This window comes from Bos mutus, chromosome 13 (genome assembly GCF_027580195.1).
Source record: "Bos mutus isolate GX-2022 chromosome 13, NWIPB_WYAK_1.1, whole genome shotgun sequence".
Classification (NCBI taxonomy): Eukaryota; Metazoa; Chordata; class Mammalia; order Artiodactyla; family Bovidae; genus Bos; species Bos mutus.
In genome coordinates, this window is record NC_091629.1 from 69,762,826 (window position 1) to 69,781,738 (window position 18,913).

Consider the following 18,913-nt stretch of genomic DNA (forward strand, 5'->3'; position numbering starts at 1 on the left):
AGAAATACAAAATAATTCTGAAATCATAATAAGTTGCCTATCATCAAAGAACACGCCTGGCTCTTAAAACATTTTTTTTTAACTTCTATAAAGTAATAGTTTCAGATTGTGAAAAGGTTCTTGAAAATTCTATTGTAATTTTGAAAGACTATGATTCAATCAAAAGTGGCAGATTAAATATATACATGTATTTCCTCTTACTCATAAATCTCCATGAAAATGCCAGTAAAGGAATTAAAAATAAATAAATAAATAAAACCACTAGAGAAAAAAGAACAAAATGGGAGAGAAGTTAAGAAGAGATTGCAACAAAATTTTTCAACATGGAATGCAGGTGACTGAGTGGTTAACTGACCCAGAAACACAGAGAAAGCCACAAACCAAAGTGCTAGGTGGGGGAGCTGTGTTGAGGTCACCTGAGCAGATTAACCCAGAGAGGGCAAGATAACAGTGAAAGTGGAGAGGTGGGAGGGGAGGGGCAGAAAACAAGGCTTCCTTTGCAAGTCTCTCTTCAAAAGACTTGATGCCCTCTTACGCCACATTCAAAGTATCCACATCCAGAAGCCTGCCAGAGCTACTTCACACACACACACAGAGACTGGAGGTTTTGCTCCTAGAGAAACTGAACTGAAGGGACTCAATATTTGGTGACATCAGTACAGTGAATAACAGGAGGAACACACAGAATTCCTGATGTGCAAAATAGAGAAGAGACCAAGGAATCCAGGAAAGTGGATTCCACCCAGATGAGCAGCAGAGAGGCAGCAGGGGTCAGATACCTGGCAGACCTCCAGGATGGAGCAGGAGGATGCAGGATTCCAGAGGGGCAATCAATAATCGTGCCAACATTCAGAACATGGATTAGAAAATGAAAGAGTAGAGAAACTGAACCATCTGTTTCCAGGTTCAACAACCAACTCAGGAAAGACACATACCTACCTGCTCAGGAAAGGGTGGCACCACTAACCTGGATCTACAGTAATACTGTCCTGTATTACTGCTTTCTATGAAATTCAAAGATGTTTGCTCCTTGGAAGAAAAGCTATGATAAACCTAGACAGTGTATTACAAAGTAGAGACATTACTTTGCCAACAAAAGTCCCTATGGCCAAAGCTATGGTTTTTCTGGTAGTCATGTAAAGATGTGAGAGTTGGACCACAAAGAAGGCTGAGCACCAAAGAATTGATGTTTTCAAACTGTGGTGCTGGAGAAGACTCTTGAGAGTCACTTGGACTTGCAAGGAGATCAAACCAGTCAATCCTAAAGGAAATCAACCCTGAATATTCATTGAAAGGATAGATATTGAAGCTGAAGCTCCAGTACTTTGGACACCTGATGTGAAGAACCAACTCACTGGAAAAAACCCTGATGCTGCAAAAGACTGAAGGCAAAAAGAGAAGGGGGCAGCAGAGGATGAGATGGTTAGACAGCATCACCAACTCAATGACCATAAATATGAGCAAACTCTGGGAGACAGTGAAGGACACGAGCCTGGCGTGCTGGTGTCCAGGGGGTCAAAAGAGTTGGACTTGATTTAGTAACTAAACAACAAAAAATTAATCAAGTGAATGTATTTTTTTAAAAGATAAAAATGATTAAGTCTATCTGAAATTATATGAACTGGAAAATAGGCTAAACTGATAAGTGATATTGTCAATCATTTTAAACATACAAAAATAGATGAAGAAAATATATTCAAAATTAAGAGTGGTTCTTTTTACAGTTTCAAGTATTCTCTACAATGATCACTACTTGTATATTCATTTAAAAACCACCATAGAAAAAATATAAAGTATGGAGACAATGTGCAAATTATTACTGTACAGGAAAATCAATGGTACATTCCAAAAAAAAAAAAGAAATAAAATAACCAAATGCTAATAAAATAATGTGAATACAAAACACAGAGAACAAACTTGTGATTGTCAATAGGAAGAGGAGGCAGAGGAGAGATGGATTGGGAGTTTGGGATTAGCAAATGCAAAGTATTACATATATTAATAGAATGGATATACAATAAGATCCAACTGTATAGCACAAGGAATATTTAATATCCTGTGATAAGCCATATATATAATTATGTTAATACATATAAATATATGGGCTTCCCAGGTGACTCAGAGATAAAGAATCCACCTGCCAATGCAAGAGACGTAGGAGACTTGGGTTCTATCCCTGGGTTGGGAAGATCCCCTGGAGGACGAAATGGCAACCCCCTCCAGTATTATTGCTTGAAAAATCTCATAGACAGAGGAGCCTGGCAGGCTGTAGTCCATGAGGTCACCATGGGTCGGACATGACTGAGCACACACACGGCCTAGCATATAAATATATATAACTGAATCACCTCACTTTACACCAGAAACTAGTGTTATAAAAAGTAAATTAATGCAAATACAATAAATAGATGCTGTTAAGGTGATCAAATAAAGGTTTTACTAGCCCTGGGTTTGATAAAAGAAGCTTTAAGAAATTTTTATAAATTTTATTGTAATTAATGATTACTTCAACTTAAATAAAAATATCCAGTGAAAATCAGAAAAAAACACATTCTTCTAGGGCTGGCAGTAACCTTAGTGGTGCACCTTCTAATACTCTTGCATTAGAGAGAACTGTCCCAAGCTATTCTTAGGAATTGAAAAGGCAGACTCTGCAGTATCCCTTTGGCAACTTATTCAGTGTTCCACACCACTTCTAGTAAGGTTCCTCCCCCCATAAATGTAAATACAGTTGATCCTCTGTATTCACGGATCACAGCTGTTTGAATCTGACCATGTGGAACCCACAGATATGGGGGACTGACAGTACCTGGTTCTGCAGTTTATGTCATTAGTATTCAGTGAAGTCAGAAGAAATTAGCAACTCACCATTTTTGCCTAATGAAGCCTCAGCTACATTAATTTTATCTCATATCATAGCACCTGGCACTGAGCCTCAGTCACGTGTTGCACCAAACACAGATGAATAAATAAAAATTATAATGAAGTCCCTTTTTAGTATGCGCTTCTGCCAGGAAAATATCCTAGTTTCTTTAGTCTTTTATTATGGAAACATTTTCTTTTAATCTTTAATTAATTTTCTTTCATTTACTGGTATTTCTAAAGATGGCAAGACCAGAACTGGGAATAAGATTCAACAAAGGATACAGAATGGAACATATCAGATGAACTGCTTTATGGGGGTGACGTTACTAAACACGTCATTCCAAGACCACACTGCAAATTACCACATGGGAAATAATTCTAAACACTTACCTCAAGAACCAGCCATAGCTTATCTCCATTTATTTTATCCTTCTTAAAGTACATGCCATAGAATCTGACCACATTAGGGTGGTCAGAAAGTGCTTTTAGGATGCTGTACTCTGCTTCAATCTCTTCATCAATATCCTAGTTTCAAAAAAGTCATGGGGAGAGAGCGGTGAGAAAAACATGAATGAAGTAAAAAAAACGTAAGTTAGACTAGCGAACGTAGAATTTTATCTTGTCAAAGCAAGGTCAGAATAGTTTCTACTGTGCTCAATACAATGTATTGACATTTCTCCTTACACTGCTTACGGGAAGAGATTGTGATTTTCCTGTTAATCAAAAATATCTCAAATTATGTTTATTTCATTGAAAAGAAATAAATAAAAGGCTATTTTTATGTGCAGTTAGAAAGAAACATATAAGGACTTCCCTGGTGGTCCAGTGCCTTCCAGTGCAGGGGATGTGGGGTCGATCCCTGGTCTGGGAACTAAGATCCCGCATGCTGCTGGGCAACTAAGCCTGGGCACCTAAACTACTAAGCCCATGAGCAGCTTAGACCTGACGCAGCCAAATAAATAAAATTTTTTAAGTTAAAAAATAAAAATAAAGAATTCTAATCACAAAATCTAGGGAAAAAATATATATGGAGAACTGTTTAAGGTGATCTTCCTTTCTTTGTAGTGTTAACTTTATTTCAATGGTAAAATTATTGTTTTGACATGCAAACTTTTAGCTGTTTCTTTGAAGTATAAGATATTTAAAGGCTATCAAAAACCAATCATACATGCAATAAACTCCTACCTTTCTAAAAAAGTGAAAGGGTTAAGTTATATAAGATGGCATACAGCCTTTAGTTAGCTAAAGACTCATTCACCAGAAGTAGAATAGGTTGTAATCCTGTCAATAAAATTGCAAACAAGACTACGCACTTAGTCATGTATCTAGAAAACCATATATACATAAAACAATTCACTGTCATAAATAAAAGACTTCTAATATTTTATGGTAACATTTAATATCCACATTGTTTTAAGACAGAATCATGGAATCACAAAGATGTAAAGAATTTTAGACCAGAACACTAGTCTAAGGAAGAAACTAAAGCTAATAAAATTTAAAAAAAAAAAAAAAAGAAAGAAACGAAAGCTCAAGGCAGTTAGAGTCACAGAACTGGTTAGTGTGTAATCCAGGACTAGTCTTTTGTCTACTATTTTCTAGTCCTTCTCATTTCATCCCTTTGTTGGAGAGAAGATTATGAGTTCAAAATCCATAACAGTAAGACCTTTTTAATAAAAAAATAGCCACTCTGCAAAATGCTTGGGTGCATTTAAATTTATTTTATTAAGATTACAATCTCCTGGTTATAAATCTTTTTTTATTTGACTTGTGGCATGATGAATGAAGAGTAAATAAAGAATTCTTAGAAAAATATATATGTACTATGACAAGAATAAAAGCAGCAAAAGAACACATTTCATACTACGGTTATGGATCTATATATTTCATTAAAGCAAGAGAATCAAACCTGATTTGTAAGGTAGGCTGCATAGCAAATGTGAAATTATGAAAGGATAACTGTTACATACATTCACAAGTCATTTGTTCTTGTTCATAAAGAAGCAGAGGAATGGGAGAGACTCTGATTGTGGGGCCACACATTGGGATCAGCCTGGAGCCCTTTCTCTTGCCACCATGAACCCCAATCCTCAACAGCAAAGTTCAAAGGGCAGACTTCTAATTTCGAAGACTAGTGGTGCAGTTACTCTGATACAGCTTAATTGGTGTCTCTCTTCCCTCAGTTTTAACAATAAGAACTTTCCAACAGACTATGAAGACATGCAGCATCAGTTAAGCCTGTGCACAGTGCTTCTCATTTTTCTCCTCCAGTGGGCCTCCCTGGTGGCTCAGTGGTAAAGAATCCACCTGCCAGTGTAGGAGACATGGGTTCGATCCCTGGGGTGGGAAGATCCCCTGGAGAAGGAAATAGCAAATCACTCCAGTATTCTTGCCTGGGAAATTCCATGGATAAAAGAGGAGCTGGCGAGCTACAGTAGATAGGGTCACAAAGAGTCAGATATAACTTTGCGACTGAGCAGGCACGCACTTATCTAACCTACTTCTTGAAAAGAAGCCCCCACCCTCTCTCTCCTCTGCTCAAAAGAAAATAAAACAATGTAGTAATAACAGATCTAGTAAAAATAAACCATCAAAAACGAAAGAGCAACCCCAAGATGAACAGAGGGCAGAGACTTTTTGCAGAGTCCTTTTGCAGGCTTTGTGAGTGTCAGAGCTGTGACAGAAAGAGAACTCCCAGGCCAACTCCACACACATCTCATCGTTTCCATCAAGCCACACCCCCATCACACGCACAAAGTGAAAGTGAAAGTGAAAGTGAAGTCGCTCAGTCGTGTCCGACTCTTTGCAACCCCATGGACTGCAGCCCACCAGGCTCCTCTGTCCGTGGAATTTTCCAGGCAAGAATACAGGAGTGGGTTGCCATTTCCTTCTCCAAGAGCTGAGTAATTAGAGAATTTGCTCTCAGGAGAGGTTTGGCGATTACAGAATCACTGAGTTTATTCTGGCTCCCCCATGTGCTAGGGGAGACCTACCTACGTCCTAGTAGCTGAAAACTCGTCCAAACACCGAGCCTCTGACTCCTGGAAAAAAGAATCTTGTCTCTTACAGGCAAATCTCATGCTCTTACAGGCAAAGCAAGATGAGTTTCCCTGATCACAACTGCTATTCCCAAAAAAAGCACCATTGGCACTGCTGGAAAAGAGGCCATTGAATCCTTCACAAGGAACCAGACCCTGTAAAGGAATGCCATTTCTGTTTGGAAACACTTAGGTAAACCTGAAAATTAATTTCCCTTTTTTGAAAGAAATTTTAAAATATATTTCTTGTTTGGCATAAGAGGAATTCTGCCTGAAGCCTAAATAAACACAGGAGGAAAATGAAATCCGGCCAAGACGACATTAGACAATTTTAGGGTTACTTCCAGACCCGTGAGTCTATATGCTGACAACACTCTGAAATCTAAAAATATTAAATCAAACCACTGAGCTGCTTGAGAGAAGATAAACTTATATACAGATATACTTATCTGTGTGTGCGTACATGCTAAGTCACTTCAATCATATCTGATTGTGTGACACTATGGACTGTGGCCCTCCGGGCTCCTCTGTCCCTGGGCTTCTCTAGGCAAGAATATTAGAGTGGGTTTCCACACCCTCCTCCAGGAGATCTTCCCGACTCAGGGATGGAACCTGTTTCTCTTATGTCTCCTGCATTGGCAGGCAGGTTCTTTACCACTAATGCCACCTGGGAAGCCCCCATATTTCTCTTTACTATATATTTATTTATCAAGTATTTATTGGACCTTCTAATATATGTTAAGCATTTAACAAGGAAAATCTAACAAGACATTTTAAAACAAACATTTCCTTCAAATTGCAACTGACACTGTGATAAATAAATCAAGATAAGATACCAATGGACTTTTTAATTGTTTAACACAGATTTTTTTTAAAGTTAATTAGCAAGCAAGAAAAAAAACGTGACTTACATGGATGGGATCCAGAATTTTGACTGCTGCTTTTTGGCCATTTTTCTTATTCAACACTTTAAAAACTTTTCCATAAGTTCCTTTGCCAATCGTTTCAGTGATTTCCCAAGTATCAGAAGGGTCGGGAAAGTTATCAAAGATGATTGATTTTCCAATTAATGGAAGCATCTCAAAAGTTTAAATCACTGGAGAGAAAGAGCACAGAGCTTCATTGACATTTGATTGGTAATATTAAACAGCACACACAAACTCATGGGAAATTATCTAATATTTTCACTGATATGATGGAAAATACACAGCAGTAACCAAATGTACTCAGAGTCAAAGAAATTTTTAATTTCAGTTCTTTTTGCAAACAGATGAATACGAGTTTAATAATGTTTTGTAAGCAGGGCTTTCTATGTTTAATACTGTCCCATATTAATTGCTACTATTAGTAATTATTTTCAGATTGCTTCTGCTACCGCTAAGTCGTTTCAGTCGTGTCCGACTCTGTGCGACCCCATAGACAGCAGCCCACCAGGCTGCCGCACCCCTGGGATTCTCCAGGCAAGAACACTGGAGTGGGTTGCCATTTCCTTCTCCAAGGCATGTAAGTGAAAAGTGAAAGTGAAGTCGCTCAGTCATGTCCGACTCTTCGAGACCCCATGGACTGCAGCCCACCAGGCTCCTCCATCCATGGGATTTTCCAGGCAAAAGTACTGGAGTGGGGTGCCATTGCCTTCTCCTAGAGGCACACATTTAAATCATTTTGATTTACTGCTTTATACTCATGAATGAAAGAATTTTAGAATAAACCTTAGCAATGATAAAAGTCCAACTTATTCATCAAAGCAAATCCCACACTTTAAAATGATTGTGTTTTTTTATTTATTTTTTAATTGAAGGAAAATTGCTTTACAACAATGTGTTGGTTTCTCCTGGATAACATCCTTCAAGAACCAGTCATAATTATACATACATCTTCTCCCTGTTGAGCCTCACTCCTGCTCCCCTTCATCCCACCCATTTAGGCCATCACAGACAGCCAGGCTGAGCTCCCTGTGTTATACCGCAGCTTCCCACTAGCTTTCTGTTTTACACATGACAGTGTATATATGTCTCCTCTTCTGCATCTCCAATACTGCCCTGCAAATAGGTTCATCAGTACCATTTTTCTAGATTCCAAACATATGCATTAATATACAGCATTTGTTTGTCTCTTTCTGACTTACTTCTTACAGGTTCTAGGTTTATCTACCTCAGTACAATTGAGTCAAATTCATTCCTTTTTATAGCTGAGTAATATTCCATTGAATATTGAATATCTGCTTCATCCATTCATCTGTCAATGGACATCGAGGCTGCTTCCATGTCCTGGCTATTCTAAGTAGCACTGCAATGAACACCAGAGTACATGGATTCTTTTTGAATTGTAGTTTTATCAGAGTATATGCCCAGTTGTGGGATCCCTTGGTCATAGGATAGGGTTATTCATAGTATTTTTAAGGAATCTCCTTACTGTTCTCTATAATGGCTATATCAGTAGGAGGGTTCCCTTTTCTCCACATCTTCTCCAGCATTTTTAAGTGATTGTGCTTTATATTACTGCTCTATGTAAAACCCAACAATCAGTCCTCTAGTGCTTTTAGTATGAAATTTCTTTCATATAACCTAACACATCCTTTAAAATATGGCCCTTGCTTAATTTCCTAGCCTCATGTCTCACTACATGTTCCCTCAGACACTACAACCTACCCACTTGGGATCCATCAGGTCATCCCCTTCTTGCTTGAGGATCTTCACATACAGTCTTTGCTCCCACTTGGGTCTGTGGTTTCTTTGCTAAGCTCTAACTGCTACTTTTCTTTTCACGTATTTGCTGAGATGTCATGTCCTCCAAACCGAACCACTCTCTACCCCATTTGAGTTGTGTGCCCATCTCTGTGCTCCATGAGCTCTCTGAACCCACCGTGACCTGATATTCCTACACACCCAGCACCTGGAGCACCCACTCCAGTGTTCTTGCCTGGAGAATCCCAGGGACGGGGGAGCCTGGTGGGCTGCCATCTATGGGGTCGCACAGAGTCGGACATGACTGAAGTGACTTAGCAGCAGCAGCAGCAGCAGCACCTGGCTCAGGGCTCAATTAGGAGAACATGGCTAATGAGGTCAAGTGATTTTAAAAATGATTTCACACATAAGCTGAGATAAGATCTTCCAAGTAGTGCTACTAACCTTTCATGTTTTCCTTAAATTACATTCAATCCTTTGTATAAATTTAAAAAAAAAAAAAATGAACAGAAAGACCAACCAGAACATCTGTGGTGGTCCTCTGAATTTTTTGGTTAACCATGCAAAACCTCACTCTTTTCAATGCTATAAAGTTGACTGCAGTTGTTCCTGGATGTGTATACATAGAAACAGGCCTATTAATGAATGTGTTAATATCACATACTAATATCAGCCCATGAAATTCATTTGTCTGACTACAACTTTCAACCTCATCCAATCTACCAATCCATTGATTCTTCACTTTCTTTATATCCATCAACTCTCTTCAGTCTTCATTTCCACTTCATTTTCTCCTTCCCCAGCATAAACAGGGCTTCCCTGGTGGCTCAATAAAGAATCCACCCACAAGGCAGGAGAACCTGGGTTCAATCCCTGGGTTGGGAAGATTCCCTGGAGGAGGGCATGGCAACCCATTCCAGTATTCTTGCCTGGAGAATCCCCATGGACAGAGGGGTCTGGTGGGCTACAGTCCATGGGGTCACAGAGTTGGACACAACTAAGCAACTAAACACAGCACAGAGCACAACAGCATAAATTCTGCAGTTTGAATTATTATAACTTCCTTGCAAATGCCCTAAACATTCTTGCTTCTCTCCTTCTTCACCACCAGTCCCCTGGGGTTAAAAAAACCAACCCTAGTTAAACCTTACATCTTCTTCACACCTGTGCCTATAGCTGGAGAACACCACACAACTGGGCTGAACCATTTCACTTTAAATTCAGGATCAAAAACTTACAAGTAGACCCTCAATGATGTCCAGCAATCTTACTGCACTTCCCTGCTTTGTATATTCACTTCTCTCTGGTGAGTGATCTCCATCCTCAAATTTCTCTCTCCTCAGATTGTTCCCTCGTTGCTGTCCATCCTCTCCCACCAAACTTCCCAGCTGATGTCTTCATTTAATAATTAAGTGACAAAATGGAAGCAACAATAAACTCTTTAATTTTCCCATCTCAGAAACCACAAACCAATGTGCATCAAACAGAAGGAGTTCATTCTATTTATCATCCATAACTGCTGTCTGCCCTCAGTCTTTTTCATTTGTTTCATCTCATCCATCATATTTCAGCTCAAATATCACATTTTAAAAAAGATCTCCCCTGCATATTTTATTCCTTCCTCAGAATGTAAGCTCCAGAGGTACAGACTTTATTATTTTTAGCTCTGTATCCACAGTTCCCAGAACAATATCTAACACATGGCAGATAACTAGTAAATGCAGGCTAAATGGGCAAATGTTTATTTGTTTATCTGTTAATTTGATACCTGAAACCTTAGCTCTCAGTTCACTTACAAACCTTATAATGCCTAACTCTGTGTCTGGCATATAGTAAATGTTAAATATGTAGCTGCTGAATGAGTGAATCAGTATTCTTACAAAAAAAAAAAAAAAGAATGAGAGAAATAAGGATTAGAAGGAGCTAAAGAGAATTTGAAAATCTAAACAGAATAATGATCATATTCATTATATTTAAGGGGACATCATTCAGTAAATGGCTATGAATGCCTGCTGAAAATTACATCACTACATAAAAAGACACTTAGGAATAGTTCTTAGAAAACTTAATCTTTATGAAATTTGTGCCTTTGATCCGAAATGCAAAAAAAACAAGTAGGAGGTAATCAGTAATAATCATCCAATTCAGTGATTTCATAATCAGTGACAAGATAACTACTTTCTACATCTATCTACTTGACTCATGCAAATAAGCGTTTATGCCATCCATATAATGTAAATGTTAAACCAAAAAAAAAAAAATTAAATCTTATTAAATGCCTCAAATAGAAGTGTACAACCAGGAAAAACATTCATTTTATGGAATAGTGCCTTTTCACTGGCAATGTTAATGAACATAATAAACCATGACTGGCACACAGTATCCAGAACAGTCAAATTCAGGGACAGAAAGTATAACTGTGGTTGCCAGGAGCTTGGGCGGAGAAGGCGATAGCACCCCTCTCCAGTACTCTTGCCTGGAAAATCCCATGGACAGAGGAGCCTGGTAGGCTGCAGTCCCTGGGGTCACTAAGAGTCAGACACGACTGAGCAACTTTACTTTCACTTTTCACTTTCATGCATTGGAGAAGGAAATGGCAACCCACTCCAGTGTTCTTGCCTGGAGAATCCCAAGGATGGTGGGCTGCCGTCTATGGGGTCACACAGAGTTGGACAGGACTGAAGTGACTTAGCAACAGTGGTAGCAGCAGCAGCAGGAGCTTGGGGAAGGGGAATGGGAAAGATTATTTAACAGCTAGTTTCAGTTTGAGAAGGTAAAAAAAAGTTGTGGCAATGGATAGTGGTGAGTGTTATACAATGATGTGAATGTAGCACTGAAGTGAACATAGTTTTTAAGTGGTTAAAGGGTAAATTGTATGTAACGCATATTTTACCACAGAAAAAATGCTACTTTGGACACAGTATAGGGAAACAAAGTAATGAAAAACAGGAGACCCAAACTGAGAGATATGGAAGGGAGACCACAATTGTCTGCTTGCTCTCAGATCTGTGCGTGACCTTCCGTGTCCTGAATCTCAGGGGTTGACATCTCAAAACTGTATTCCCCAAACTCCCTGTCCCACTGGTGTCCTCCGCTGTTGGATTCTGTCAGTGGGTGTGCCAGGCAGAAGACTGGATGGGAGGAGGATCTTTCTCCTCTGCTTTCTCTAGTTTTGTGGTATGTCCATGTGGCTCCATCTCCCTGAAGGTCCCTGTTTCTGTAGGGTAGACCTGCCATGGTTCTAGACGGCCTCAGCATTTGCATTTTGGTAAGACCATTTCCTTGATGTTTCTGTACAGTACAAGGAGTAATGATAGTTTTTAAGATTATGATCCTAACTCTGAGATTACCTCATTATCTTCTGTTGGGCTTTCAGATATCCTAAAACATTTATAACGAATTCCCCCTATACCTTAGTCTGTTCAGTCTGCCTGAACAAAAATAATATAAACTGGGTGGACTGGAAACAACAAGCATTTATTTCTCACAGTTCCCGGGGCTGGGAAGTCCAAGATCGTGTTGCTGGTAGACCTGGCACTAGATGTGGGTCCCCTTTATAGATGGCGCGGTGTTTCTGCTGTAACCCCATGTGGTGGAAGGGACAAGCTACCCCCCTGGGGTCTCTTTTATAAGATGCTAATCTCCTTCATGAGGCTCTGTCCTCCTGACCTAATCACTGCCCCAAGGCCTCACCTCCCAACACCACTACCCTGGCGGTTAGGGTTTCAACACATGAATTTGGGGAGAATACAAATATTCAGACCATGGCACCATATTAAATTCCCTCTGTTGAACTACTTGGTATTGATTCTATTTTCCTGACTGATTCAGTCTAGCACACATCCAGTCAGTTTGTGGAGGAGAGAATGGAGAAAAATCAACAGATAATGGCTGAAAGTTCTCCCAAACAGGCAAAAGGTATGAACACTCAAATTCAGGAAGCTCAGTACATTTCTTTGAAAAATTCACAGTTGGATACATGGCAATGAATCTAGAGAACACCAAAGACAATGAGAGGCTCTTGACACCAACCATATAGGAAAGATATATCACATATAGAGGGAAACAATTAGAATGACTGCTGATATTTCAATAGAAAACAATAGTATAATATATTCAGAATGCTGAAATAACTGCCCATCTAAAATAAACAAAAGTATCCTTCAAGGTCAAAGGCAAATTAAAGATATTTTTCACCTCAAAAAATTCAGTTTAACAACAATGGCCCCTGAGAAAGAGAACTTCTAAAGGATATCTTTGAAAAATGACAATGATAATGACAAGGAAGGTCTAAATTACCCAAAACAGTACATAGTGACATATGTGTGTAAATCTAAACTAACACTGACTGTAAGACACAATAATAGACAAAAATGAACTATAATAATCAAAAGTAGAATGCTAGAATTTAAAATGTTCTTAAGTTCCTCATATAAAGAGGCAGTTAAAAATATTAATTATAAATTTAGGCTTTAAGATATCCATGTCAAACACTTAAACATTAGACCCTAAAAATATCATGCATAACTTTCAAAATATTAAAAGAGAAAAACTGATGTTAACAAACTCAATCAAAAAACTCTGGAAAGGAGAATAAAGGAAGCCTTTAAAAAAGAAGAACCAGAAAGCATAAAATACCCTGTGAAAAGAAATATGAATATGCCAATAATCACAATAATTGTAAATGGACCAAACTTACCACCATGAAAAGACAGAAACTGGTAGCTCACAGCTGTTTGCAAGAGATTCACATAAACTATAGACAGAGATAGACTGTAAATAAAATAATGGTACCGTGTACCATTCAACAAAAAGAAAGTGATGTGACAAGATTAACATCAGGCACAAAGTACTCAAAGGAAAATTATTTACTAGAGGTAAAGAGGGTTACTACATAATAATCAAAGACTTAATTCACCAAGAAAATATAAAAGCTCAAAACAGAAGCCTAGAATATATGAAATAACTGAAAGAAATACAAAGAAAAAGGGAAAAAGTCACAATTTTAGTGGGAGATTTTAACACAAGTTGTCCGATTTTTTTTTTTTTTTTTTTGGTTCAAGTAAAGAAAAGAGTTCTTAAGAATAAATAAGATTTAAACAACTCTAATCCATTTGGAGCTTCTTTTTGTGTGTGGTGTCAGGGAGTGTTCTAATTTCATTGTTTTACACGTAGCTGTCCAGTTTTCCCAGCACCACTTATTGAAGAGACTATCTTTTCTCCATTGTATATTTTTGCCTCCTTTGTCATAGGTTAGGTGACCACAGGTGTGTGGGTTTATTTCTGGGCTTTTTTATCCTGATCCATTGTTCTATATTTTTAGTTTTGTGCAAGTAGCATACTATCTTGATTTCTATAGCTCTGTAGTATAGTCTGAAGTCAAGTAGCCTGATTCTTCCAGCTCTGTTTTTCTTTCTCAAGATTGCTGTGGCCATTTGGTGTCTTTTGTGTTTCCATACAAATTATAAACTTTCTGTTTTAATTCTGTGAAAAATGCCATTGGTAATTTGATAAGAATTGCGCTGAATCTATAGATTGCTTTGGGGAGTATAGTCATTTCACAGTATTGATTCTTCCAATTCACAAATATCATATTCTCTCCATCTGTGTCATCTGTTTGTACTGAATGGATATCCTGAAATACACATGAAATCTTGTATCTAACAACAAATAACCTTCCCGAGTCTACATGAAAGTCAAAGTGTTAGTTGCTCAGTCATGTCTGACTCTTTACAACCCTATGGACTATAGTCCAGGAGGCTACTCTGTTCATGGAATTCTTCAGGTAAGAATACTATAGTGGGTAGCCATTCCCTTCTCCAGGGGATCTTTCTGACCCAGGGATCGAACCCAGGTCTCCTGCATTGCTGGCAGATTCTTTACTGTCCGAGCCACCAGAGAAGCCTGAACATACATGACTGCCATGTAATTAAGTAAGAAGACAACTACTAGATAAATTTTTAAAAACCTATAGTATCAGATACTTTAAAAGGAACTGCTAAACAGTTCAAGGGCCAAAGAAAAAATGCAATGACTTTTTAAAAATAGACTTAAAACTGAATAATAATGAAAATATCTCTCATGAAAATTTATTGGATACAGCTAAAGCAGTAAACAGAGGAAAACATATAGCCTAAAATTTTTATCTTAGAATGGAAGAAAGGCTAAAAATTATGTAATTACAAAATAAAAGCAAAGATTGTAGAAAAAAGGAAGAGTTGAAATTAAAGACATTACAGAAAAAGAATAAGACAGATTAGAGAATGATAAATACAACAGTTCTTCAAAGATAATTTCTTAATACATAAGCCCCTATTAAGACTGATCAATAAAACCAACAAAACAGAAGATACAAATGAGCAATACTAAGGTTGAAAAGACTAACAAATTACAGCAGAGACTAAAAAGATCATAAAATGATAAATTTTTTATCAAAAAACTTAAAAATTAGACTAAGTGGACTAATTTAGACTACTTAGACTAATATTAGAGGGAAAAAAAAACAAAAATAAAAGTTAGTTTTTTGGAATGTTTGCATTAATGTGCTTTCATACTATAACTCCTAATACTCAATTCTTCACTCATATAATAACTAAGGGGACTATGTTAAGTTCTTAAGTACCAGAAAATCACTCTAAGTATCTTTTAATACTTTAGAGGTAATGACCAAATTTATCAGCAGAAGGGGCTAGAAACTCAAAGGATAAGTGCTTCATAAGTGAACATAAGCACATTTCCTTTTCCCATATAACACAAAAAATAATCAACCTAACTGTTAACTTTTCCAAAAGATAGGGAGAGAACACCATTTCTCAATGCAATGAAAATGCCATTTGCCCATGATATAAAACACACTAAGAAAGTAGCAGATGGTTTTACTCAAAATTGAGCAATATTTTAATACTGTGATTCTCACTTTTCAAAACACACATCGTGTATTTTCTGCAGAATGTTATGGAAAGACTCTTCCCTTTATACACTCCCTTCTGCCAAGCTGTTTAAACTCCACTGCATGCATATGGTTTACATTAGATTCAAAAGTAGCTCCTGCCTGTGATGGAAGGGGAATCCTGGAATGCCAGCAGGGCAGAACATGTGTGTCTCCATAGAGCATCCCAGAGAGATCTCAACAGATAAGCCAGAGGACATTATCTTCCCATTAAAAGTCCTTCAAAATCCACATTCTTACTGTGTCTTCCAGATCCTTCCTGACCCCTCTAAACTCAGTCTACTTTCTTTTTCATCTCTCACACCAACCACAGCCTCAGCTGTCTTCTGACAAGTCTTAGAACAACACTGTTCCTGACTTTAATTTGTTGTAGAGAATATTCTCCTGGAATGATTATGAAAGTCATAAAGCCTTGCTGGTTAAAAGTAGCCTACAGAAAAGTGAGTCTTCCATATAAAACCACCTTTCAGAGACAGCAGGCTGAAGCACTAGACAAGTTCTAACTATCTACTTTCTCAAAGAACTTTAAAACACAAACTGACAGAAACCTCTGGTCTCAGTTCACTACAGACCAGATGAACTGGTCACATATCCCTCCAGCTTTTCACTAACACAGGCAACAAAGTTTGGTTTAAAACAGACCTTGTCCAGTGATACGTATGGTCTGCTTTGAATAAACCATAATTAGTGTTTTGTTCCCTTCAATTTGCTTAAAAATGTTTTGCAGAGAAGGGGGAAAAGGTCTACTTATGTACTTCTATCTATGTATCCTGCTTTCCACCACTCATTTTCTCATTCTGTAATTACTGCGATAAAAGCATGTGCTTACATGCTAGAACCGAAAGAAAGGCTATCATTTCCTAGAAACTTAAAACATTATTTTAAGTTTTAGCATAAACCTATAAACGTCAGCATTGACAGCTGTAAAATGGAATAATCACGCATGTCTGAACTAACTCTCAGAGTTGACCTATGTATCAAATGAGCTGTATGAGGAAATGATGCTTTGTAAATTGTGATACAGGACAACTCGCCTCCTTTGTCAAGGATGCAAGGTGAGTTATAGTTTTGGCCACACAACTGCCTGTTCCAATTAGTAAGGGATAGTTTCTGAGTAAGAAATCACAAACTGAGGTGTCTGCAGGGACAAAGGAGGTAAAATGTGTGAGTGAAGCACATCTGGATGAAATAAATGCACGGAGTTTAGAGAACTGTGGCAAAGTTGAGGGCAGTGTTTCCCACCCAAAATGCACAGCTACATCCCAGCTGCAGGTCTGGCAGACACAAGCCCTGCCTTGCCTGGTCCCCTTGTTTTCAAAAGAAGCAAAGACTCTGGGAATTCACTTAAAATTTACAAAATTTAAACTATTTGGTAATAGTTGTAAAGTATTCATTATTTTAAAATACAAAGCTGACCCAAATAAATATATCAAATTCAGCCTTTAGGCTATCAGCCTATAACTTCTACATGAGGTTTGTTTTGTGTTCTTTGTTAAAAATGACCAACCAACAAGAACCTCTCCACCTGGTATAATCACCCTGAGACATCAGGAAAACTAGATTATAACAGTGGCAAGCATTTTTCTGATTGTTCATCAGTGCCAAGTACCTACTGGGCTTCTACTTTTACATGTATTACATCATTTAACTTTAACACTTATGAGAAGCCCTTCAGAAAGGCATTATTACTGTGTCCCCATTTTCAGAAAAGAAGACTGAGGATTAGACTTTTTAAGGTCATAATGCTGGTAAATGGCAGAGTCAAGAAACAAACCAGGACAAAGTCCATGGTAGAACTTTGATGTTCAGTGGTAGATGATTTCAGTTCTAAAGAGTAATGCTTCCCAATTGGAGGTTCCTAAATCCCTGTGTGTCCTTAAAGTGGTATGGGGTCTTCGGTGAATTAGTTTTAAAGTGTAATGGAAATCTGTTTACCCTCTAATGGATAACTTTTTTTAAAAAAAATTTATTTATTTATATGGCTGCACCAGGTCTTAGTTGCAGCACATGGGATCTTCACTTGTGGCACAGAAACTTAGTTACGCCAGGTGGGATCTAGTTACCTGACCACAGATCAAACCCAGGAGGGCAGTCTTAGCCACTGGACCACCAGGGAAGTCCCTATAATGGATAATTGAGTTAATCTTTCAAATTATCAATCCAGGGAAAAAACTAAACAAGAGACCCTCATTTGAAAAAAAAAGGGGGGGGGAGTAAATAGTTTAGAGCACTGACACTGCAGAAATTATTAAAGTGATAAAACATTTTTACAGCAAAATTTTACATAATTTGCATCCATATAGTCTAAAGTATATTTGTACTTTCAAATATTTATCACCCTATTAGTAGTAACTAATGGACCTTCAAATAGTTTGGATCTGACAGGCAAAAGTTATTTTTCAAAGAATATTTGCACAAAAAATATTAGGCTGTAAAGAGAAAATTTTAAAAAGGAAGTGCAGGACAGTGGTACTCCTTGTATGACTGACCAAAATATCTTCAAATAGATATAGTCTGGTATTAAAGATCACCAGATTGAATCTTTTAATGTACACTTTTTTGTTCCCAACAATAATAAAAAAAGACTAAGACAAATGAGAGTAATTTTTCACACACTAGATATCACATGAATAGACACATAAAAAACAAGTTATCTTTGAAATCTCATACATCTCTAAATTTTCCCATTTGAAAACAATTATCTTTTACAGTGTAATAAAAATCAATATGGCATGAATAACATGCACTGTCATTTATCTGTCAAAATTTAGCACTTAGGCTCCTGCAAATCCAGAAAACTGGTCAACTTTATCACCTACCTTTAGCAAAGCTTGAAAATAACTCTTTCAGATATCATGACAAAGAGTAAATTCCAGGCTGCAGCTGTGTTCCTGGGTCTGTAACACACAACAAAACTCAGTGTTACAGGTTTAAGCATCAAGCATCTGGGAAAAGTGTTTAGAAGCTAAACATAGAAACACTGAGGTAGTATAACAGGACAGTAATTTATTACTCAGGTTTAATTAAGCGACTAAAAGGGAACACCACACATCCTATGAAGGCATAAAGTAACTCTGAAGTTATTGGATCAATGAGAAATACAAAAAAAAAAATAAGAGGCTTTAAGAAAACCCATTCAATCACCAAGAAAACTCAAATCCGTGAGGATTCTTGGGGTTTTCCAATTTAAAACAACAAAAAAATATTTTTAGTGCCATTACAACGTCTATTTCAAAGCTTACAACCATCATCCCAATAATAGTAAAATATTATTAATTTTTTTTTAATTTCTCACAGAAAAATTCTAGCAAGGTTCAAATAGAAACTATTACAGAACAGAGCTGTTGGTGAACAAGTCGAAACGACATCGTTGCTGG

General features: G+C 37.6%; 1 protein-coding gene across 1 annotated transcript in view; it reads right to left on the bottom strand.

The window, feature by feature from the left end:
* The window catches only part of MYO3A (myosin IIIA), a 168,534-nt gene extending 150,098 nt beyond the window's left edge, over positions 1-18,436 (bottom strand). The window contains exons 1-3 of the mRNA XM_005908809.2: positions 18,356-18,436; positions 6,815-6,999; positions 3,256-3,390 (exon numbers count right to left, since the gene is read on the bottom strand). Of these exons, the coding sequence (XP_005908871.2) occupies positions 3,256-3,390; positions 6,815-6,982 (303 nt within the window). The 5' untranslated portion in view covers positions 6,983-6,999; positions 18,356-18,436. The remainder of the gene's footprint in view (positions 1-3,255; positions 3,391-6,814; positions 7,000-18,355) is intronic.
* Positions 18,437-18,913: the final 477 nt, after the last annotated feature.